The sequence below is a fragment of the Drosophila albomicans genome, chromosome 2L, assembly GCF_009650485.2.
Source record: "Drosophila albomicans strain 15112-1751.03 chromosome 2L, ASM965048v2, whole genome shotgun sequence".
NCBI classification, from domain to species: domain Eukaryota; kingdom Metazoa; phylum Arthropoda; class Insecta; order Diptera; family Drosophilidae; genus Drosophila; species Drosophila albomicans.
Genome location: NC_047628.2, coordinates 27,017,661 through 27,043,541, shown reverse-complemented (window position 1 = coordinate 27,043,541; position 25,881 = coordinate 27,017,661). Strand labels below are relative to the sequence as shown.

The window sequence follows — 25,881 nt, the reverse complement described above, 5'->3', positions numbered from 1 at the left end:
TTAGAATTAAGTTAGTGCTATTATAAATATATACAATGTTATAGACAGAATGTTATTCATAATTAGACTTATTAAAAGAGCTTGAAGATTACCTGATGAATAAGCCGATGGCCTCACCTTAGCAAATTATTAGGAAATTTGTGGACAACATTTTATTCATTACTTAACCAATTGCAAGTGCTTGGAAAATGAGGGAAATATAACCGATAAACGATAGAAATTTAAACCGAATTTTGTGCATCGCATTCAATGATTATTCATATTCAAACTATACAAGTTTTCAGTAAGAATATTCAATAATTTAAAAGTATCTTTTATATTCTGATTACTTCAGCTATGCAATTCTTTATTGCAATGAATAATAATAATATTATTTAAATATGTAAAACATTTTATTATATAATACACTGCCATTATTTGTACTACAATTTTATTAGAGACTTGACTTTATATAATCAAGTTGAATTGCAGTGACTAAAAAACTTGAGAGCAATACTTTAATCATTGCTAATATGTATCTAATTATTTAATTGCAGAGCAACTAATTATATGAAATGCACAGTTAATATTCTAATGCATACAAAACTTCAGAGAGAAATATTCTTTTACTTAAACTGAAAGCTAGCAAACCTCCCTATCCATTTAATACAAAGATAAAACACAGCAAAGTAAATGTAGTTGAAAGTTTTAAAGCTCGCTTAGTTAGTCAAAGGTAGAAAAGAGAAACTTGTAAAACAAGCTTTGCACACTTTGCGCTAATAAGTAATTAAACAAAAATGTAATATCGCGATCAATTTGATGTTTGCTTTAAGATGTTTAATTAACAACTTTTTCGGGGCATAAATCTTGGCGGCACATAATCAGTTCTTAAGAGTATGCCATGGTTAACCAGCTTTTTATTATTATACATTGCATTTTTCATTTCGATGTCGTTTTAGTAAGTTTTTTTTTAACCTAGCTATTAGCGCTGTTGTTGCTTGATTTGTTGTTGTTTTAGTTGCTGTTGTTGTTGTTGCTTGTGCTTTTCGCGCTTTAGTTGGTTGCGGTTCAACGCGCACTTTGCCTCCGTCGCGTTTCTCGCGCGCATTTTCATCATCAACAATTTTTGGGTAGGAGAAAACTTTGGCCAAAAACTTTAGCACATGCGAAAAAGGGTTTCGCATGCGTGCAGCTGCAGCTAACTTCAGGTGTAGATATGTGTGTGTGTGTGCACGAGTTTAGCTTAAGTTTTAGCATATAGCAAGGCAAGCCAAGGCGCTGGTTGAAACTTCCACAAAAGACCAGCAGTCAGACAGGAGGCGTTCAACGCTCGGTTGCTGCTGCGTGCCACGCACACCTTGAGGAGTTTTGTGCGGCTGCCACAAGTAGACATTGGTTAAAAACTTTTCAACTACCCGCAACACACACACACACACAGCGATACACCGACACACACGCATACGTAGTTTGAAAAATTATTATAACGCGCCACGTTGGCAACCTTTTCATATGCCAAAAACTTAGACAACGATGCCAGCAGGAGGGAGGAAAGTCGGTCTGAAAGTCTTGTATAGATATAAAATTATGCGCGTTTATTCGTAAATTAAGTGCTGGCTGTTGCTTTCTGTGCAAAACTTGGCCAACAAGCAAACACCCCAGCAAAACCCACCAACCAAGGCAACCAACCAAGGAACTCTCAACTTGCCCTGCGGTTCCTTCCACTCAAAGGGATTTGCTTTTTCTCGTTCGAGTGCATCTTTCTTCTTCTTCTGCTTCTTCTTCTTTTACTTTCTCACTCCGAACAAGTTTTATGCGTGTGATGTCTTTAAGAGAGGGAGAGAGAAGTTCGTTATTCGAAATACATTTCAATCGCCGCATTATAAATGTATAAGGCCTAAGTGCTGTCTGCCTATCAATAGCCACAAAATTTATCAAGCGTCATTTATAAATAAAACTTTGTTACACTGCAAAATTCTGTAGGAATGTGTGTGTGTGTGTGATGGAAATAAACTTAAAGTCCATTCAACTCTGACTGGGACACGTGAGCATGCTATGGTAATAAAGCAATGATAAGAGCTAAATTGCATGACCAAATGCTTGGCATGCAAGTAAATGTAACAGCAGGAAAAGAGAGAGAGACTGAGTGAGTGAAAGGGAGACAGGTGGAAAAGAAAGCGAGATAGGCAATGTTATTCAATACATAAGCCAAAAGACCTTCACATGTGAGCTTAGCTCCAGAGCTAATAGCTTTAAGTTAACTTTAGCCAACTGAAGCTGAAGCAAAGTTAAAAGTTAGTGCGGTTAAGCATGTAAAATACCCTGGACTTCAATTTCAAAGCAGCAAGTGTAAGTGGCTCAGCTAAAGTGATGCTTACGATTTGAGTAACCAAAATGCTGATCAAAATGTTTTTAGAAGGATTTCAGTTTGAAAAGCCAATTTTATTGTAACGAAATTGGTGAAGGAAATGCAAGAGATTTTTATAGGATGATGAATATTTAAAGTTGTTTAGATATTTGAATTTTAAATGACATAATAAATCAAAGTTAAATTTCCTTTAAAATGTAATTAAAATGCGAAAAAGAATATTTATAATGCATGAAGTATATCTAAAAAAAATAAGTATTTATTTTAGTGAGTAACTTACAATTTTTTTGGGAAACCCAATTTTATTGTAACTAAATTTGTGAAGCAATTATAGGACGAGGAATATTTGAAGTTTTTAGGATATTTGAATTTTAAATAGTGAAATAAATAAAAAGGTAAGTTTTCTTTAAAGTATGATTGAAATACGAAAAAGAATATTTATATTTATTTTATATGTATTTTATTTTAGTTAGTAATTTGCAATTTTTACAATAAAAAGCCAATTTTATTATAACGAAATTTGTAAAGGAAATGTAAAAGATTTTTATAGGATGATGAATATTTAAAGTTGTTTAGATATTTGAATTTTAAGTTGCATAATAAATAAAAGTTAACTTTGTTTTTTAATATAATTGAAATGCGAAAAAGATTATTTATATTGCATGAAGTATAGGTAAAAAAAATATATTTTAGTTAATAACTTAACATTTTTATTTGGAAATTATGAATTTGTATTATTTTTTTTTATTTTATTCAAATTTTAGTAAATTTTATGTACAATTTGTGAGTGAAATTATTTTGTTGTCTTCTTTTTCAATTATTAATTTGAATTATTTTAGTTTGTTTATACACAACACATTTTAGTTTTGAATATTTTATTACTACAACCTTTGATTTTGGTATTAGTAATAAAACTCATTAATTTATTTTTAGTACTTGGTAAGAAAACTCATTAATTTACTTATTAAAATTTAATATTTTTTAGCAAAATATGTGCTTGTGGTACTTTTTATTTCTCTTCATTACAGAAAATTTAGTACATATTGTTTATATATATATATTTTAATTAAATAGTACTACAAAATAGTTCAATCAAATTTAGAGGTTTTCAAGTTAAATCGGTTTCTCCAGACTGAATAACCGTATAAATAAGATTTAGATCATTGTTACTTGTTATTATGAGCAAATTATTATTTATATTACAATTTTTTACTTCACTTATTTAAATGCTTGCTTTATTTCGTCGCCATGAATAATAATATTGTCGCTGTTGTCGATTTATTAGCTTTACTTTATCAACACGTTAATTTCGCTGACACGCTCTTATGATCTATATGCAGCCAATCGAGCAAGCAACAACCCAATGGAGATGCCAAGCAAGGACAACGTAGACAACGTTTTTACCTGTGTTGATGTGGCGACATACATAGATGTTGCCACACATCAAGTCATTGCCACCGACTCTAGCTGCTGCAGCATTATTGGCAGCCAACAGCAACAGCAGCATCAGAAATCGAGTTTGTAGATGATGGAGGAGGGGGAGGAGTAGAAAGAGACGGCATATAACGAACACAACGCTTTGAAGCGCGCTAAAAATTTCAGATTTTCAGGACATAACATTTTACGGTTTCACGGTTCATTGCCGCATGCAGGAAAGTGAAAGATACATCGACACACAGCAACAGCCACACATCACACACACAGTTGCAGCACTGTATGTATGTGTTGTTGGCATATGAAAGCGATACTCTCGTTTGCTCGTTTCAGTTTTTCTTTTTTTTTAAAATCGTTTGAAGCGCCGAGGAGATGGAGTAGAAGAGTCGGGTTAACTTTTAGGTTTTCATTGGTTTTGTTACTGCTGAGCTTCAACAAAATATTTTAAGCAGTTTAGAGAGTGCCAGGCGTGTGTGAGTATGTGAAAGTATCTTCCATATCAGTTACGCGCGTAAAAAAAATGTAAAAGTCTAGAGCATTTGCCATGCGTGTTTGTGTGTGTGTGTGTGTGTGTCTGTGTGATATTGATGCAACTTTTACCACAGTCGCTGCTGCTGCTTGGCAGCCAAGTTAAACCTTTTGATTCACGCTGTAAGCATATCCGATTCTCGCAATTTTAATTCGTTTAAAATGTATGAGCACAACAAATTGTGCCAAGGACACCCTCTCGAAAGCAGCTTTAATCCGTATTTTGAAAAGTGTTTGTACTAAATGACAGGCTGATTGACAAAACTATCGCTTCCCAACTTGAAATGTAAGAGCTAGAGGGCTGCACGTTTATTTTGACACAACAGTTTGAATATACGATGTAAGTATCTAGCTATCTATTTATGTATCTATATGTATATATCTGTATCTGTATCTGATCTAAATATACAACACTGTTTGTTCTGATTGTCTGGCTGAACTATCAACTCTTACCTCAAATGGTAAGCGCCGGGAGGCTGCAACTTTTAAACAAGATAATTGAAACAAGACAAGTAGACAACGGTTCCTCCTGACTGACTGACTGAACTTTTAACGCGCAGTCCAAAGCGTAAGACCAAGAAGGCTGCAATTTCTACACAACATAATTTGACTATTTAATGTGCATTAAGGATAGGTTTTTCAAGAAGTACCTATATACAGGTACAGAGAAGTTTTTTCTGAATGACTGCCTGAAATTTTAAGGCACAGTCTAAGCGGTAAGATCTAGAAGGCTGAACGTTTTTTTTTTAACACAACAGTTTGAATATACAATGTAAGTATCTATCTATGTTATATGTTAAATGTATCTATATATTCATATATATATCTGTATCTGTATCTTTATTTAAATATACAGCAACTATCAACTCTCACCTCAAATGGTAAGAGCCAGGAGGCTGCAACTTTTAAACAAAATAGTTAAAACAAGACAAGTATACAACGGTTTCTACTGACTGACTGACTGAACTTTTAAAGCACTATCCAAAGTATAGAAATGTGTTTCCTGAATGACTGCCTGAAATTTTAAAGCACAGTCTAAGCGGTAAGAGCTAGAAGGCTGAATTTTTTGTATACACAACAATTTAAATGCGTTATAAAAAATATTTATATTAAAATTCGGGTTTTTAAGACTATCTATCAACTCGTACCCAAAATAGTAAGAGCTATAATATAGCTAAAGCAATTTTATAGTGCAATTAGACAGGGTTTTTCAAAAGTTATTATTTTAGACTGACTGACAGACTCAAATATGAATGCACAGTCTAAAGCGTAAGACCTAGAAGATTGCAATTTGACCAATTTAATGATGCTGGATTTTTCAAAATTTCATAATTTTGACTGCTTTAAATCATATATTAAAGTTGGAATACAATTTCTTTGCTTTTTAAATAAAGCAGTTTCATTGTACACAATTAAACAGAAAGGAAATGGTTTGTTTGTTGAACAATAAATAAATAAATTGCCTAAATTTTGGTTGTATTGCTATTTTCGATAACGCTTTAAACAGAAAAGCGAAACATTGTTGCTGTGTCATTGTGAAGGCAACCCTGCCGCTCAGAGTGGGCGACTGTGAAGTGCACTTATGTGTGGAGTCGAAGTCGCAGCCGAAAAAATAAAGAACCAAAGAGGAGAGAGTTGAGCAGAGAAAGAGAGAGAGGGAGAGGGAGAGCGAGTGAAGGAGGCCACTTGACAGCCACAAAGCGCCTGGCTTGTCACCCGGCTCTTGGTCAAAGCGTTGCACGCCAAGTGCTCTCCAAGCAGTTAAGCAGCGTTGCCGATGCCATAAATGTTGCAAGTTGGCGACGCAACGCGTCGCGACATTGCTGCACTTGCTTGCCGCAAAGTGTTTAAGCATGGGAAGCAAGTGGCAAACGTTTGCCATTTTCATCTCGTTCTTTTTTAGGTTGTGTATGTGTGTGTGTGTGGAATGCATCTTCGAGCTGAGTGAGTAACGATGGCAAAGAAGCAAAGACGATGACGATGAGAAAAGGGATGAGGGGAATGCATACAGACAATTTCACAGCAATTTAAGTTTTGCTTTTGTTTAAGCAACACTTCAATTAGAGCGTCTTAAAAACTATGTCAACTGCCGCCGCCAGGATGTGCATCTCAATTTGTCGACGATGTTTCTCGGCACTTTCGCAAGGTGATTAAACTCATTTGCCGCACCAAAAGTGTTGTCGCCCTCTCTCTCTCATTCTCCCTTCCATTCACTCGCTCCATTGTTTGTTCTTTCTCTCTTTTCTCTCTGTTGAACTATTCATGTAGCCCCATGTAAAAATGCTTCTTGTTCCGTATCTTTTGCCTGTGTGCGCGCAGTTGTAATAAATTTGGCAGCAAAATAGTTTACAGCAACGCATTCAGCACGTAGCAAATTGTTGCCATGTGCTCTTCACATCACTTTGTCAGTGTGTGTATGTATTGGGTTTGTGTATGTGTGTGTTCGCTCGCCACACATGAACAGGTGCGCTTTATGGTTGACTTCAACTTTTGCCATCGCCATCGTTGTTGTTGCTGTTGCTTTTGCTGTTGCCTCGACCGCTGTTCTCATGAAATTGGTTTTTGCTACACACACACACACACAACACACACATACACACCCGACAGCAACAAGGACAACAATTTCTTATGATTTATTATTTTTCAATGTGCTTTGCTGGATAGCTTAAGCCTTTGCTCTACTTAGCTGCCACCGCAATTTTGTCACATTTATTAACTGATGGATTGGGTGTAACCTTAACAAAACTTTCGACTTTGGGGCCAACACAATTTTGCTCGACTGACCTTTTCACTTATTTCGCTTTGACCATGTGTGTGTTTGCTATGTACTCTATACTTTTGCTGCTTGCAAGAGAATTCCATCAGATTTGTTGATTTGTGCTGCATACTTTTGAGCGCAGTCGCTTTAAGGGATAAAAATTATTTGTTAAAAAGTGTTGCCTGCTTTTGAGCATGGGTTTTTGCTCATTGCCTGTTCAACTATTAATTTTGAAGCAAATAAATTCATTTTAATAATAGTAAATTAAGTTTTATTTATCATCTTTCCTTTATCTATCTTTTACTCACTTTCAACACTCATTCATTTAATGAATACAATATCTTCACCTTGCTCTTTCACTATTGTTTTATAGAAAAGTATTATTTTTGAAGCAAATAAAATTATTTTATGTCATGTTTTAATAATAGTAAATTAATTTTTATTTATCATCTTTACTTTATCTATCTTTTACTCACATTCAACACTCATTCATTCATTGAATAGAGTAGCTTCACCTTGCTCTATCTTTTTTTTTAGAATTTGTTTGCATGTCTTAACAAACTATGAGTTGCTCATTGCCTGATTAACTACTAATTGTAAAACAAATAAATTCATTTTAATCATAGTAAATGCTGCTTTATTTATCAGCAATGTTTGAGGTATCTTTTACTCACATTCAACACTCATTCATTCATTCAAAAAAGTATCTTTAGCTTACTCTTTGCCTCTCGCTTTCATAGAGCTTAAATAAACTTATTAAACTATGGGTTGCTTAAACAAATCAAATTGTTTTAATAATAGTACATTAATGTTCATTTATCAGTTAACTTTTCTTTATATTTTACCCACATTCAACAATCATTCATTCATTCATTCAATAGAGCATCTTTAGCTTGCTTATTTTAATTCTGTCGCTTTCATAGAATAATATTCACTTGCGAGTTTAAATAAACTTATTAAACTATGAGTTGCTTAAACAAATAAATGTAGTTTAATAAAAGTACATTCTGTTTTATTTAACAGTTAAGTTGCCTTTATCTTTTACTAGTATTCAACACTCATTCATTCATTCAATAGAGCATCTTTAGTTCGCTTACTTTTAGCCTATCGCTTTCATAGAGTTGTATTCACTTGTCAGTTTAAATAAACATATACAACTATGAGTTGCTTAAACAAATAAATGTAGTTTAAGAACATTAAATTCTGTTTTATTTAACAGTTAAGTGCCTTTTATCTTCAATTCAATAGAACATCTTTAGTTCGCTTACTTTTAGCCTGTAGCTTTTATATAAAAATATTTGCTTGCGTGTTTAAATAAACTTATTAAACTATGAGTTGCTTAAACAAATAAATGTAAAAGTAAATTCTGTTTTATTTAACAGTAAAGTTCCCTTTATCTTTTACTCACATTCAACACTCATTCATTCATTCATTCAATAGAGCATCTTTAGTTCGCTTAGTTTTAGACTATCGCTTTCATATAGAAAAGTATTTGTTTGTGTATCTTTCGCTCGCTCGCTCGCTGAATTCGACTACTTTTGCTGTTGTTCAGGTAGTTGGTCAGCGACGCCGCCCATTAAACATTTAATGTGCCAGCCAATAAGAAAGTTTTGCGCTTAGCCTCGGCTTATGGCACAGCAGTTGGGCGCTTTTGCTTTGCTTCGCTTCGCTTTGTTGCTCTCTCTATGTGTGTGTTGGCATGTGTGTTATATCGTACAGACATATATATATATATATATATATATATAATTAATTACTGTTTGAAAACTTTGACACATTTAATTATTATTTTATTAGTTTGGCTATTAACTGGCGGCAGAGCGAAGGCGAGAGCTTCACTTCTAATGCCTCGATGCTGTCGACTATAAATATTTAAGAGTGGAAAACTACACACGGTGATGTGGTCAATAGTCAACGTTGCTTTAGAGAGTGCAATTTCTAATTGCTTGAAGTTACTTTTGCTTTGGTTTGGTTTGGCAAATCTGGCTTAGTGCTGAACGTCGTATTAGTCTTTGGCTTTATCGAATGCATTTAATTGTTGCCACAAAGTTCCAACAACACACACACACACTTTCTTGCATTTGCTTACTTTGCTGCTCTGCGCTGGCTTTGGGGGATTTTCATTTCATTTTCTTTCATAAAAGTTCTTGTGTACTTTTCACAAATCGAAATCGACTCTTTCTCGACTCTCTTGTAAATCCTTTTTGGCTGCCCAGCACATCGAATCAAAAGCGCTTTTGCAGTTTCGCCAACTATTTAAAACTTTTGCAGCAATCAACTTCGAACGTGGGTTAAAGTATTGAGTATTGAAAAAACTAATTAAGAAATATTTAGAGACTTGAAATGTTTATTTATTTATATTAATAAATACATATTTGTATCAATTACTTCTTTAAATATTTAATGCCTAAAATGTGAGACAAAAACTTTGCTTTGTTGCGTTTTCAATTTTGCTTGCCACATGCAACGGCAGCAGCTGTGGCATCGACTGTGGCAGCAACTGTGGCAACTGTGGCTTATGCAAGCGCATTAACAAACAGGCGTCGCCGGGGATCTGCATTTTTAACAGCATATTTTAATGGCTGATTTTTAACGTCAGCTCAACTGCGCACTTATTGACAGCTGCGACAGCAGGCATGTGACACGCCCACCGCCCCTCTGACCTGGCCACCGCTTTGATGCATATGTCATGCGATACACGCAACGATACAAAATTTATTTGCAACGCTCCTCTGTCAAAACCTTCTCTCTCTCCCTCCCTTTCTCACCCTCTCTCTCTCGCCCTTTCTGCTTGGCATACATCGGAGCAGACATAAAAAATGTTTAATTTAATTTTTCGCGTTGCGAAAAAAATTCTGTGCTGTGCCCCTTGACTTGTATTTGTTCTCTTTTTTTTTGTGATGTGCGCTCGCTTGGCAACTGCTGTGCAAACATAAAATGCTTAAACAATTTTTATAGGTAAATATTGACAAGGATAGGGATTGACTGGGGAAAAAGTGAGAGAGAGAGTGAGGGAAGTTAAACTGATGCTGTGCTAATCGACGCACGTCAACTTTGACGGTATTTTAACACACGCGAAAATATTGTGGAATTGATAAAGTCGCCGCTCACTCAGCTTGACAATTGACTGTCGCTGACTCTATATACGAGTATATCCATATATGACACTTACACACAAAGAAAAAACGTGATAAAAACAAGAATTAAGTGTAGAAATCTTGAATCGAAACTAGAAGATATCAAAGTTGAATGAAAAACGTTTATTCTTAAATCAAAATTAAAGTTCTACAAAAATTCTATATTACCCATTTTGAAATTCAAATTATATTCAAATATGAAATCAAAATCAAACAATCTTAAATTTAGACAGTCGCTCACATGCTTTCCACAGAGAAATAATGAAAAGTAGATTGCAAATCTTGAAACAAAAGAAATTTTCGATTAACCAAAAAAACTTGCATCAAGAATTTTATGCCAAAATGTAAATTTTTCGTTTTAAAACATCTTATTTTAAGATTGAAATCTTGATTAAAGAATGTTTTATTCTAGATTCAAAAGAACATTGTAAATCTTTATTTAAGAACTTTTCGGTCTTTAAAAATAGAAATAATTTTCTTCTTGTTTCTTAAAATGTTGGAATTCCGTTCAATTTTCAATTTTGCGATTTTTCCATTCTTGTAACAAGATAATAATTTTTAATTTCAAAATTACGCAAAACTAGAATTTGTATCTTGTTAAACCTTTTTGATTAAAGATTCTATTCTTGATATATCTATATCTGACAATTAGAGTTATTCATAGTGCATTAACTAGATAGCTAAGCAGGCTTTTGTTATTGTAATTGAATCAAAATTGTAGCATCTTGTCTGCCAAATTTGCATTTTATGCATCGTAATTAAGTGACAAAGAACTGAAACTGTGCCGCACAACTGTATTCAATTGCAGCACGTTCGATGACTGCTATGTGTGTGTGTGCGAGGGTGTGTGTGTGTGAGTATTAGAGCCACTAAACAAACAAATATGCTCGCAATGGGCTTTAATTTATACAATAAACACACACTTATTGGGGCGTCTAATGGGCGCTGTGAGACAGACACCACATTATTGACTCGTACCCCACATAAACACACTCACACACACACACACACCCGCACACATACAACACACCCACACTCTGATAGCAGCACGTGACCCGTTGGCATTGAGTGCTTTTGTTTGCGCTGCGGCCAAATCAATTAAAAATTACGCATACGCACTGTAAATATTTGGCACGCGCAGCGCCATTTGCACAACGTACGCAAAATATTTGCTAATTTTTGAAGCATTTCGATAATTAAAGCGATGAGGCGCACACACACACACATCGAAGCGAATCGATACATCGCATCGGCTGCAGCATATAAATCAACACACACATGGAAAAACAATGGAAATTGACGCATAAATTTTCGTTGTTGAAATCAAAGATTGATTTAATGTTAATTAAAGGGAAATTGTTTGCTCTCAAGCATGTGCATGTGTGTGCATACACACAAAATACTTCTTTTCACTCTCGCACTCCTTTTTTACCCATTTCTCGACTCCTTTTTTCCATCTGTGACAAGTGAAATGAATCTCTCTGCTCAATGGCACAAAAGTTTCCCTAGCCTGCAAAGTAAACACACACAAAGCACACTCAACTTTGGCTGGCAAGTAGCAAAACTTTGACTGTGATGCAACGCAACAGCAACAACAACAACTTTAGGTGTTGGTATGTGTTGGTGTGTGTGTGAAAGTGCGTTTGTTTGTGGGGAACGTCACAACTTTTGCATGTCTGTTTGTCTGACTGCGAGTCACTCTGTGTTATACGCTGTGTCTCCCTCTCTTTCTCTCTCTCTCTCTCTTGGAATATCTCTACACCCGTCTGTCTGCCACTATCTAGTACTCCATCTGTCTGTCTCGGCGGCAGCGTGTATGCTTGCTGCTGTTGCTGCTGCTGCTGTTGGTGCCGCAAAAGTTTAGGGCAAATATGCAAGACTCTCGCAAAGCTCGTGGCATGCGGCAAACATCAACAACATTCTTTTTACTCTGTTTTTGGCTACTCACGAAATACCAATAGGGAATTCAAGCACATCAAAACTCAACGAATGAACAATACACTGCTAGAGAACGATATTCCAAAACAAATGCAAATAAATTTGCATAAAAATGAAGTAATTAAAAGTAAGATTAAGCAACAAACATACTGATTCCTTGGCATTGCAAAAACTAATGAAAATTCAAAATCAAATTTTAAATAGTCCTAAAGAAAAATAAAACCATGAGTTAGTGGGAAATATTTCAAAAGTTTTAGCAGAAGAAGAAAACTTAAATAATATATAAAGAATAAAATAATATATAAGATTTGCTTCTAAATATGAAAAGTACAGTATAAGAGATCTATATACTATATCCTATACTATCTATAATTAGTGTAAAAATGAACTAAATAAAAGGTTAGATTAAAAAATGTACAAACTGATTTTTTTGCAAAAACTGTTGAAAATTGAAAACCAATTTTATATGTTCTTGGAATTGCTTAAAGAATTATTAACGACAAAATTAGTATGACATATTTCAGACATTTTACCTCTATCCAACTAAAAAATATGTAAAGAAGTTTATTAAAATCTTAAGTTACTAAACTGGTGCTAAAATAAAGAAAAAGTTCATAAAGATGTCTAAAACTATGAATAGAAAATTCCAATTCGTGAATTTTCGAAAATAATTTTTTAAGTAATAGTTGCTAAAGTTGCTAGTTAAAGCACAGAATTATGTGCGCCTAAGTAAACATTATATTTTAGAAAAGTATTTATACATCGAAAAGTTCAAGATTTCTTTTCAAAATGTTTACAAAATTAAAAACCAAACTTCAAATAGTACAAAATACAATCTAAATATAAAGCATAGTTCAGTTTTAAACAACTAACTTATTTTAATATATATTTTCATTTATTCATAAAGTGCACAATAATTCAAAAGTATTTAAAAATTAATACAGAATTTAAAACCTCCCTCTGGCCATAAACTAAAATTGTGCTAAATAAAAACTTTGAAACTTTTGAAATAAATATTTTGTTAAACGCATTAACTAAATACTCTTTATGTTTGAAGTAAGTATTTTATTAAACACACCAACCGAATACTCTTGATGTTCGTGTTGGCTGCGATGATGAATGCCAAGCTGTTTGGCATCTCGGGAGATCCACAACTCGATTAGATTAGCTAAGTAGCACAATTTGGCAGTTCTCTTATGGCTGCATAGAGCATATTGTGCAACCGAAAATGAACTTGTGCATTTATCTTGACGCAGACGCAGCCAAGTTTGGCTGATTGCAGCCATGAAGAAAGCGAAAGAGATGCGCAACGCAACGAGCGTCGAGTGTCGAGTGTCGTGCAATATTTTTTGTGACATTTATATCTGAGCTGAGCTGAGCTTCCTGTGCGACGCCTTCTCTGTTCTCACTCGCTGCAGACATTTAAAAATTTATGCAATAAAGTTAGCTGCCAGAGAGCCAAAAACTCTTGAGCAGATGGCTGAGCTCGGTAAGTGCACACATAAGTTTTTGCGCCCAGGCTTTTTGAAGGTCAAGGCAGTCGAAAGCGCCTTGAGTTTTAATTCTATGAAAGAGAGAGAGGGGATATAAAGAGGGAGAGAGGAAGCTGCTGCTTCTGCCCACTAGCAAATAAATCAGCAACACTTGACAGACGCACTGAAGTTACTAATTTAATTTACATTTTTAATTTATTTTTTATTTTTTTGTGTTGTGCACCCGTCAAGTGAATAAGTAATGAATTTACAACTTCTCAAGAATTTCAAATTAAAAACAATAACACACAAGAGCAAGTCTATGTCCAAGTCCAAGTTTAGTTGTGGACCCAGGAGTAAAAGCAAGCGCAGCCTGTGCAAATTAGAGAGAAAACGAACAGCGAACAAAACATGAAACAGGTGCGTTTGCATATTCATCTCGCTCGCCAGTTTCTTTCAACGCAAATGACTAATTAAAAACTGTAGTGGGCGTGGCAGTTAGTCAGCAACAGCAACAGCAATAGCAACGATAATATTACATAACGAATCAGCTTCATTTCCCATTTGCCCCTCGAGGCGCTTTAAAAACTTGACTTTTTAAAGTTGCGCTGAAAAGTATGCTACACTTTTTTGCCCTCCCATTTTTGCTGTGCTGCTGTTTGCGTGTCGCAATCATTGCGCGCTCCCTGGTTACTGTCATTTGCACCTCTTACATCTGCAAAAATGTCGGCCACAGTCTCATGCATATGCAAATTGCATTTGCACTGCAACACAGTTCTTCCTCCTCTCTCTCACTCTTCAGGTGAGATCAAGGCAGAAACACGAATGCCACTGATGCTTGACCATTGCAAGGGCAAGGCGTTGCTTGCACTTCTCTCCCTCTCCCTCTCCCTCTCGCTCCCTCTCTCTCTTTCTCGTTCTCTGTGTGCGTGGCAAAAGTCACGCCGAATGACAAATCACAACCTGTGTGTGAGATTGTTTGTGGGGGAGACTCATAACACAGATTAACGTATGGGAATAAGAACAAGCAAGCGACGTGTTTGTCATTTCGTCTTCGGGGACTCAGCATCTCAACTACACGTGTCTCTTGTTATTGTTTCTTTTTGTTTGACATCTGACATTTTATGCCGTATTGCTGGCTAAATGAATTAGTGCCAAAAACAAAAGTGACTCGCAACTAAATCGAATTAAGAAGAGACTTAACTTTAAAGCATAAATTATGATGAATCTTAAGAGTCTCAGTCAATGTTAAGTGTCAATAATTACGTATACGCTACGTTGCCTGCATCGCTTATATTATACAACAATTAGGTTGATCGATTAGTGCGATCGGATAACAATTGCAGAAGTTCTCTAGGAAACACTTTTGTATGTTTTGGTATATTTTGACTTTTCTGGTATATTAGAATGTAGTCCTTCATCGATACACCAAATGTGGCTTTCGGTATATTTTAGTTATTTCTAATAGTGTGTTTCTTGTTATTGTTTCTTTTTATTTGACATCTGACATTTTATGCCGTATTGCTGGCTAAATGAATTAGTGCCAAAAAAAAAGTGGCTCAAGGCAACTCGCAACTAAATCGAATTAAGAGGAGACTTAAGCGCAGCGCAATTTTAAAGCATAAATTATGATGAATCTTAGGAGTCTCAGTCAATGTTAAGTGTCAATAATTACGTATACGCTACGTTGCCTGCATCGCTTACATTCTACAACAATTAGTTTGAAGCGGCCGCGAGTCAAACGCGGGTCGTTCACTTGACCTTCTCGAGTATAATTAAAGAGGTTTTTTTTTTCTTGCCATTTGCCAGCCTAAAAAAACACACCCCTTTTGTTCCGTCTTGTTCAACAATTTTTATAATACATATATATTTTTATTTTTCTTTTTTTTTTCTAGACTGCAATTCCATAGAAGCGAAGGAGGAGAAGAAGAAGAAGCAGCAGAAAGCGAAGCGTAAAAATTAACTTTGTTAAAAAGTACGCACTTTTGTGAGATTTTTCTGCTCAAATGTCCATTGAGCAAAAAAAGCAGCGGCAAAAGCGAAAAAGTTACACACAAAAAAAAACATGGAAAAAAATAACAAAAACAAAAACGACGAAGCGAAAGAAAAAAAAAATTTGTAACGCAAAATGAAAATTAAACGATGCTTAAAATTACTTTTTCGTCAAACTCTTTACGCGCTTGCCAGCACTCACCGTGATATTGTGGCATGCCCTTCATGTTGTTCTTGTGGTTCTTGTTGTTGTTCTTGCTCCGCCGTTGGGTCAGTGAAAAATTTGTTTGAGCTGCTGCCACTGGGTTTGTTTTTTTTATGCTGCTGCCATTGTTGTCATCGTTGTTTTCGTTTCGCCTTCTGGAATAGATAAAAACATTGCTTTAAACTTGAATAAATTGAAGTGGCAAAGCAAAACAGAAATGTGAATTAGCTAAACTCGTTGCTTAGCTCAGAAGTAATTTCTATAGAACATTTATTTATTTTACCATTTGAAGTGATTTAAAATATAAGTAATTTAATAAGATTGAACATTTGTCTATTATAATTATTGTATGAATAAGATTAAGATTCGAAGCTGGTAAAACAAAATAAAGTTATTATTTTTAATCCATAATATCAAGGTAATCTCGTTAAGCTTATAATAAATCACAAATATTATATATGCAGGTCAATCACTTTCCAACTTTTTAAACACCTAGATCGCAGTGACTATAAGAAAGATATAGTTTTTGTGTGTTTTACTTTCGCCACTGCAAATTGAATAACAGGCATAATTTTGAAGCTAGAGTTCCGAATTTTGTTACAGACAATAAAAACTATGGTATATTTTATTCCTGGTTGCGATCGGATAACAATTGCAGAAGTTCTCTAGAAAACCCTTTTGTATATTTTGGTATATTTTGAATTTTTTGGTATATTAGAATGTAGTACTTTATCGATATACCAAATGTGTCTTTCGGTATATTTTAGTATTTTACAATATATTATGTGGTATATTTTAATATAGTACACACAAATATACCAAATACAACATTTAGTATATTTTCAGTATTATTTCGGTATATTTTAAGATAAATACCGCATTATTCTGCATTTATTCAAAATGGGTGACGGATATCTCAAAGTCGAGCACACTCGACTGTATCTTTTGTATTTGTTAAGCTTATAATAAATTTAGCACACGTAAAGTTGCATTATTAAATCTTAAATTTATTTCCCACTTTTTTATGCTGTCTATAAAAAGTCAAAGCTGCCTTCGAATTGCACTAGAAAATTATATTATTTGCTTTGAATATTTAAAGCTTTATTCTCCTTTATTTAATTGCAATTTTTAATTAAATGAAAGTAGGAGTTGGAGGCAGGAAGAGAAGAGAATATACAATTGAGGTGGTGTAGCTACAATTGGGGCTGGGGGACATTAAAATGTTAATGAAGCTACATTAACATATGACGCTCATAAAAAGGTATTAGCTGACACACACATACACACACACACGCAGTTCGCTTGCATTTAGTTGAACGCGTGGTTAAGCCAAACACACACACACAGGAAGACAGGTAGGACTCAACAGGACTTATTTGGTATGGTACCTGCTGACCACATAGCTTTGTTGCCGCTTTTGCCTTTTGTCGCATAATCCCCCCATGGACACAGAGTGTGTTGGGGAAGGGGGAGGGGAGAGGGAGATACTCGTGAGGGGGACAAACACACATGCTGACAGACTTACTTATGTCTGAGGCCAAATGCCATAAGGTTTAAATAAAAGTTGGTTGCTGCTACCACAGGATATCAACTTTCGCCGCACACACACACACACTAAAGCGAGGGCTAGGTGCCTACAAGTTGTGCAGATCAGAGTGGATCACATTGGAACAAAGTTTGTGTGTGGAATTAAGCTAGTTTCAAAATAATTTATCACATCAAATTAGTTACGAGAATGTTGGTTGCATAGTTAAAAAATTTGCGAGAGAGAAGAGTTATTTTTTAAGCATGTTTGAGACTGTAATAAAATTTGCTTTGATTCCAAAAGGTCATGCTGAAAGAGTAATTTAATAAGCTATGTGAAAATTAAATTGAAAATAGCATGAATTATTTTATAATATCTACACTTCTATAAAAAATAAAAAGGAAAGAAAAAAAACTTAAATGAAACGTATGTATATATTTTTTTAACACTTTAATCTTTGAAAAAGTAACTTAATATTCTATAAAGCTTCTGACAAAAAATAAAATTTCTATAAAGCGTGAATTATATTACACACTAAAGTCTAATTGAATCAATTGAATATTAGCAGTATTCATCGAAGAGTGAAAAAGAAAAGAACAAAAAAACATCAATAAAATTTATGTAGATACTTTTTTTTAGCATTTTGAAGGAGTAACTTTATATGTTATACACATTTGTATTATTTATGTGCTTTATCATATTAGATGTAATACTTAATTTAAGTATAATATAAAAAAAAATACTTGTCAATGTGCTTTGTATGATATTTTCTATGAAAGCTAAAACCTTTGAAATTGTAGCTAAAAACTAATCTTCAACAAAAATGCGATGCACTTAATAAGCATCACTTTTTCTGTAGTCAAGCTTTAAGCAATTTCAATGTAACTTTATCCACATTAAAAACATAAACTTTAACAAAATATAAGCTGTATTGAAATGCTGTTTAAAATTCATATGTTGTGGAATATTTATCAAGCACACCTCGGACTCGTATTTAACTATTGAATTAGTTAGCATTTCTCGTTTCCATATTAATTCAGTTGCTTTGTGGCTTCTTGCTGGGCTCCAAGTTAATTTGGTGTTTTCGCTAAGCCAAATAGGAGCAGACCACCACGCATGTTGGATGTAGATGGATGGATGACCTGCCTGCCACATACTTTCATATAAGGCAAAGCCCGGCAAGTGAGCGAGCACTAAAAACTGGCTTTAGTTCTGCCTGGCTGGCTGCATGTATATTTATGCGAGAACGCACATAAATTGAGAGAGAAAGGAAGAGAGAGACAGAGAAAGGGAGAGAGAGAGGGGGAAAGAGAGCCCAACTCGGCTGGAAGCGTTTACATTTTTATGCATAGAAAATGCGCTGAGCCAAGCGCCGCTAATAAGTTGGCTCGAACGTAACAAAAGGCGCCTGCCTTGGCCCCAACCTCACTCCCTCCCCCTTCGTCCCCCTCTCCACTCACTTAGTACACATTTCACGCATTTTGATATGCAAACAAATGCACTGAATAAACCAGGCAGCGAGCCAGCTGCAAGCCACAAAAGGTGCCCAACAAAAAGCAGTACGAAGAAAATGAAAATTCCAAAATTTGCACGTTAAAACAAAGGAACAATTTAACAAAAAAGCAAATGGCTAACAGCAAACAGCAAAGAGAGAGAGAGAGAGCGAGGGGAAGGAAGGCAAAGGTAAATGCAAACAGGTGCAGGCAACAACAACGAAATGCAGCTCTGAATATGTGAATCAAAATGCATATGCATATGTATATGTATGTAGTTGGAGAGGGAGTACAAGGGGGTAAAAATAAAGGTACATACATCTCCATATACATAATTCAGTCGGCTTGTTTATTAAAAGCACAAACAAAGGCTAAAACAAGCCAGCGAGTTGGCGGCCCAGGAAAAGCACAAGCCGGGGAAAAGACGTGAACAAAGACGTGAAAGCAGCTGCAACTTTTTAGTGCAAATTTCATAATTTATACTCGCAAATGTGCAGAGCGTATAAGGAATGCATGCATACCTGATGGATATAAGCAGAACGTGACATGAAGACACCCGAATCGTGCAAACAAATAAAGAATAGTATCCGCCAAAAAGCAGATATAAATACCTAAAACTGAGTGTCTTGGAAAATGCTTTGGATTGTAAGAGGAACTGGTAAACTTTAGCTAACATTTATAAAATTTATATGAAATCGTACTTGGATAACGTAAATTACTTTAAGAGAGCAGAGTCTTTAGCTTCATTGAACATTTATAATAATAAATAGACCGCATAAATACTGAAGTATACCAAAGGCTATGTTTTTGGTATATGGTAAATAGTCTTTATCATTCTTGAATATTTGGTTGCAATCAGTTATCAAAGAAATTGTTTTATATGACGCTTATCGACATGGGATTTTAGTTGCTTTGTCTGACAATCTTGTATATTTTGAATGTGTCAAAATAATAAAAGTAGTCGTTGGTATATTTTTAGTACTTTTGTGGTATATTAATTTGGAATATTTTTCACTCTATGGAATATTTTGAATGTAGTACTTTATCAGTTTAGCAAATATAGTCTTTGGTATATTTTTAGTATTTTTGTAGTATACAAATATAGTATATTTTAAATATTTGAATATTGGAATATTTTGAATGTAGTACTCTATAAATTTATCAAATATAGCCGTTGGTATATTTTTAGTATTTTTGCAGTATAAAAATATGGTATATTTTAAAGCTAATACCGCACATGAGCACTGTAGCTTTCTTACATGATTTTATATGATATCGTAGTTTTATAAATTCGTTTGAAACTAACTTTGAATGTTATTCAAAGCAAATTTGTTTAAGCAGACTTAAACTTTTTTAACCATTCATAATTTGCATCTAAATACAACTAAAATCCAAAGTGGCCTTTGTTTATGTTTTCCAAATTTAAATAATTTTCACAAATTTAGTAAAATTAGACTAGCATTAAAGTGTAAATCATATTCAGTGCAGCTCAAGGCAATGCAGCCTAAAGCTCACAAGTTAAAAGCTGATGAATGTTCAGCTCTCTTATTTAAAATATCTGAAATCTTTACTGATAATAAAACAAACTCCGCTTATGTTTTCATAAAAAATGTAGGTATATTTTCAAAGAACTAAAAAAGAAATGAAAGACTTGAGCCTTAGGGTAATTGTTTCGTTTGTGCTGAGCAACTTGCTCAAAAGAAGTTGACAAAGTTTATGGATTATGCGACAGGAAGTGCGCCATAAACGGAAACTGGCAACAGGAATTGAAATGCAGCATAATAAATTTATTGACATTTGAAAAGAATTTTAATCTTTTAGTGCATGTTGCAGCAGACAAAAAAGAAAATAGAGATAGACAATGAGTTAGAGAGAGAGAGAGAGGGAAAGCTTACACAAGTGATAACAAAGTAAATGCTCAGCTAAGCTGAGCTTATGTAAGACACGTGCAGCTGCTTGTGGCACAAACTACATACATATATGTATGAATGTATATATAGTTTTATATTGTGAGTGTGTCATGCTGTTATGCAATCGTTGAAACGCCTTAGAAAATCAATTTGTGGCACAAGACTGCAAATCTGAAGACAACACGAACACGCAGACCTCAAAAAGAAAGTAAAAGCAAAACAATAACAAACAATTTCGTACAATAAATCCATAAACAAGAGTAAAATCAATTTGATGTGTGTCAGTGGAGCGACAACAATCTGAACAAGTAGGACAGCTACAGTTGAGTGTGCTGGACTGTGAGATACCCGGTACTCAGTGCGAATAAAAGCAACACAGGGCGGTATTAATTTGAAAATATACTAAATTAATATACCACAAATAATACTACAGATATACCAAGGACTATTTTTAGTATGTTGATACATTCAAAATATACTAGTGAGTGTAAAATATACCGCAAAAATACAAAAAAACAAACCATGACTACATTAATTACATTGATACATTTAAAATATTATATACCATAGAGTACAATATATATCAAATTAGTATACCACGAACATACTATAAATATGCTAAATGCTATATTTGTTATATTGATATATTCAAAGTATAACAGAATGCAAAATATACCAAATTAATATACCTCAAAAATTTGAAAAATATACCGAAGGCTATATTGGGTATTTCGATATAGTCAAAATATACCATAGATTGCATAAAAAATACCAGATTATCAGACAAAGTCTCTCTACTGACAGACAGACAGACATCTCAGCAGCTGTTAACGCTGATCAAGAATATATAGACTTCATATAGGGTCGGATATGCTTCCTTATGTCCATTATATACGTTTCCTTCCCTTCTACCCTATGGATGGCGGGCATAACAACAACTTCAACTCGATACTCTAACTCGAACTCAGTGCGAGTGATTCGAGTGATTTGCCATCCATTTTTGGCTGCTGTTTGTGCACCTGTTGGTTGCTCTGTTCTCTGTTGTCAGGCTGCTCACGTGCCACAGCTGGTGGCTGGTGGCTGTGTCTGTGCCACTGCCAATGGCAATCTCATTAGCCCAGCTGAGTGTCGTCGAATTCATTAGAAAAACAAAAAATGACAGCAGGCATTCAAATAAAAAAGGAACAACAAACAGCCAAGCCAAGCCAAGACGTGCGACATGCGACCTATGACCCCAGCTTTTGCTGCCAACAAATTAAAAGCCATAAAAGGCATCAAATTATGTGAGGCACTTGGGTGTTGCGCTTAAATGGTTCCTCCACCTTCCTCCTCCTCCTCCCACCTACCACAAAAACAGATATATGTGGCACATGCAGCCAAGCCAAGGCAGCGAGTCAGTCAGTCAGCGAAGCAGGCTCTGCCTATTTGTTAACCCCAGCGCGCCGGCAAACAAAGTTTTTCAATTTCTGTCGCATAATAAGCGGCACAAAGTCGTCGCCCCCGCCCCCCTCCTTCTGCTCGTCCTGTGCCACCTTTCGTGGCGCCGCGGGAAAATGAAATTATGAATGTGCGTTGGCACAACCGCACCCCAGACACCATCAGGACAGCAGCGTTCCACTCGCTGTTCACCTGGCACCGCTTGGTGTTTTTCCGTTTTCTTTCTTTCTTGCGTTTTTTTTCCTTTTTTTTTGTACTCTTGGTGTGTGCTCATTTTTCTGTCAAGGTGTCATAAATGACGCGGCAGCAACGCTGAGCAGGAGACGCCTCCCACACATGCGTGTAAGTAAAATAAATGAGGCTCGGCACAATGGCAACGACTGTCAGGCCAACAAAAGCCAAATGAATGACACAAGCCACAGCCACAGAGCAACAGCTCCAAAAAAAAAAAAACCAAAAAACAACCAAAAACAAAAAAACACATGCAAAAACAACAAACAAATTAAAATGAGAACTATGAAATACGCTCAAATACCCTGTAGATTAGCTAACACTAAAAAGGAATCGCTTTGAATATAAGAATGTTTAAAAAAGAAAAGAAATTTATACATAGATTGGCATATAGCATTTGAAAATAAATAACTACAAAAACATCCAGAAAATAATTGAAACATGACTTTAAGAAATTGTAAAAATAATGTTTTATACTTTTCCAGAATCAGTATAAAATACTTCTTAATTTAAAGTGTAATAATTATGAATGTTATTTTCATTAAGAGCAAAACGCAAAGAATAGTTGAAAACTTACCTCTTTAAATATTGCTAAATTAAAAATAATTGTTTCTTTCATAACTTTCGATAACGTAATTAGGAAAATGTATTATCTATGTATAATATATAATAATATATATGGATTATCAATCAATGAAAATAGTTCAAATATTTCTTAAAGTAAATTAACTTTTTTAAGGAATATCATGGTTGTAATTTGTTAAAATATTTATAAAAGTAATTTTCGAACTTTTCTCCGTAATTAGAAAAACGTATTTGTAAAGTTTTTTTTATCAACAAACTCTTGTTGAAAAGTCGTAAATAAAATTTGTTACATAAAAATAAATACTCCAACTAATTTATGTCTTCCGTGCACTCTACGAAAAAAGTTCGATTTATGCGTCAACATTTCATAGGGTATCAAAAAGCAAAAAGGTCACACACTCATTTTGTTTATGACATTATTTGCATATACACAAAAGCAGGGCCAACATTATTCATGTGGCCAACAACAACAACAAGAACAACAACAGAAAGTAGCGAGAGAGTAAATTTAATTAAAGAGATTTACTCAGCAAATTCAAGTGTCTACAAAACACAGAGAGTTGAACGCGTGACTTGATCAACCATTTTACCATTTACCATTTACCATTCAACATTTGTGTTTTTGTTGTTGTGTGTTAAAAGTATGCACAACCCAATCACGTTTCACAAAATTGTATTGTATCTGCTTGAGGTGTGCTTTCACAGGCTGTGTTCTCAAATTATCGTAGCGATTAAGTTGATGGCCAGTCGTATACGCAATTTAAAGTCTTCAGAGCACGTGCTCATCACTGGTCTAGAAGGAAGGGGAGGAGGAGGAAAGTCTTTGTCTTTGTCTTTGCCTTGACTATTTTAACTGACAATTTCAACTAATTTGCTCAACGCTGACGCCCAATAAATCTCTGTGCGCAAATCAACTGTGCCAAGTGCCACACCCACAATCAAGCAGAGTCCAAACTCTGGCCACAGGAGCCATCTTCATTCAGACACACACACACACAGACAACTACAAACTACAATGGCGTCGCTCTCGTTCGGTACTGCAAAGAAATGTAATTTGATGTAATTGAAACCATTTTCGTGTTAATTAAACTCTTCTCTTCTCCCCTTCTGTTGTCTCTTTCGTTCGTCCTTCTTCTTTTTTTTTTGCACTGTGTTCTTTGTATTTCAGCTCTCTCTCTGAATGCTTCTTACAGCATTTACTCTTCTTCCACGTTGCTGTTGCGGGCTTAAAGCATTTTACACTTGCCATTAACGTTCCGTGCGCCCAAAGTGACAGCCGCAATGAAAACAAAGACGCGGGGCCAAGCACAAGTCATCGCCCACAGGCAAAACGGTGTGAGACGCAAAGTGCGAGGGGAGGGGAAAATGAGGTTTGAGTTGGGTCCGAGAACTTACTTCATCGCCATTGCAGTCATTAAATTGGATTTCTTTGCACTCTCTCCTTCGCTTTGCCTCTGATGAAGGGTTCTTTGAAGGAGCAGCACAACGATGAAGACCACGCACTTGAACGCACTGTGATTCCCGGCTACTAAATGAGTATTTTGAATAACAAGCTTGGGTCCTAACTTGACTTTATGTGTGTGTGTGTCTCTGCTAATTGAAGTTGCAGAGCAAATAAGACTTGCAATTGGAACCAGTTTAATGCTCAAATAATATTTATGTTCATTTTCATTTGCCATATGCAATATTAATTTCCATTAATTGTTAATTTCATTTATTATGAGCAGTTGTGTTTTTTTCTAGGCTTAAAAAATTAATGATGTGCGTTTTAAATGTGAATACGTTTGAAGCTAAAAATATACATTTTAATTAATGGCATTCACTAAGAAATACTTACAATTGAAACAAGTTCATACCAAATATGTTATACATTATTACATACATGTATCTCCGATGGGGTGAATCTGGTATATTCTCTTGTATATTTTGAGAGTAGTACTATACCAAATATACCAAATGAAACTTTTAGTAGGATTTATTTGGTATATCGCTATAGTATTTTTATATAGAAGTAGTTTATCGAAATACCAAATATAACATTCAGTATATTTTAGTATTTTTGGTATAATTTGGTATATTCATAGAATGTGTTTTTATTACCATATATACCAAAAGTATACATATACCAAATTAATATATCATATATATAAAATATACCAGACATACATATATACACCATATAAACCAAAAAACATAAAAATACAGCAATGGCCATATTTGGTATATCGTCATAGTATTTCTTTATAGTAGTAGTTTATCGAAATACCAACCATAACATTCAGTATATTTCAGTATTTTTGGTATATTAATTTGGTATATTCATAGAATGTTACTATATATACCAAAAGTATGCACATACCAAATAAATATAATATAAAATATACCAGACAAGCAAACAAATAATCACCAAATATACCAAACAACATAAAAATATACTAATTTGGTATATCGATTCTAGAGTTAGTAACTATAACTTTCGGTATATTTTGTCGATATATTAATTCGGTATATTTTTAGAAGTTTTAGTTTAATTGAAAATGGGTAGCGAGTATCTTACAGTCGAGCACAGTCAACTGTAACTTTCTTATTTGTACTATATTGATTTTTAGTTTCCCTATTCCATATTAATATCCATTAATTGTTAATTTCATTTATTAGCTCCCGCTATATTTTTTCAATGTTTACAAAATTAACAAACTACGCTTTAAATGCGAATATTTTAAATCACAGAATATACATATTAATTGATGGCATAAATTCAAGCAAAATATGCTCTAAGCTTTCTTATCCGTGCAATTCCCTAAAGCGGCAATACACTTTGAGAGGATTTTTATTGTGTTTGAGCTCGGTCGACGGTCGTCGGTCTCTGGTCGCGGGTCGTTGCCATTATTG

General features: G+C 34.6%; 1 protein-coding gene across 1 annotated transcript in view; it reads right to left on the bottom strand.

Moving 5' to 3' along the window:
• Positions 1-1,701: 1,701 nt before the first annotated feature.
• The window catches only part of LOC127565217 (ABC transporter B family member 3-like), a 65,486-nt gene continuing 41,306 nt past the window's right edge, over positions 1,702-25,881 (bottom strand). Inside the window, exons 2-3 of the mRNA XM_052002745.1 lie at positions 15,806-15,963; positions 1,702-1,802 (exon numbers count right to left, since the gene is read on the bottom strand). Of these exons, the coding sequence (XP_051858705.1) occupies positions 1,702-1,802; positions 15,806-15,963 (259 nt within the window). The remainder of the gene's footprint in view (positions 1,803-15,805; positions 15,964-25,881) is intronic.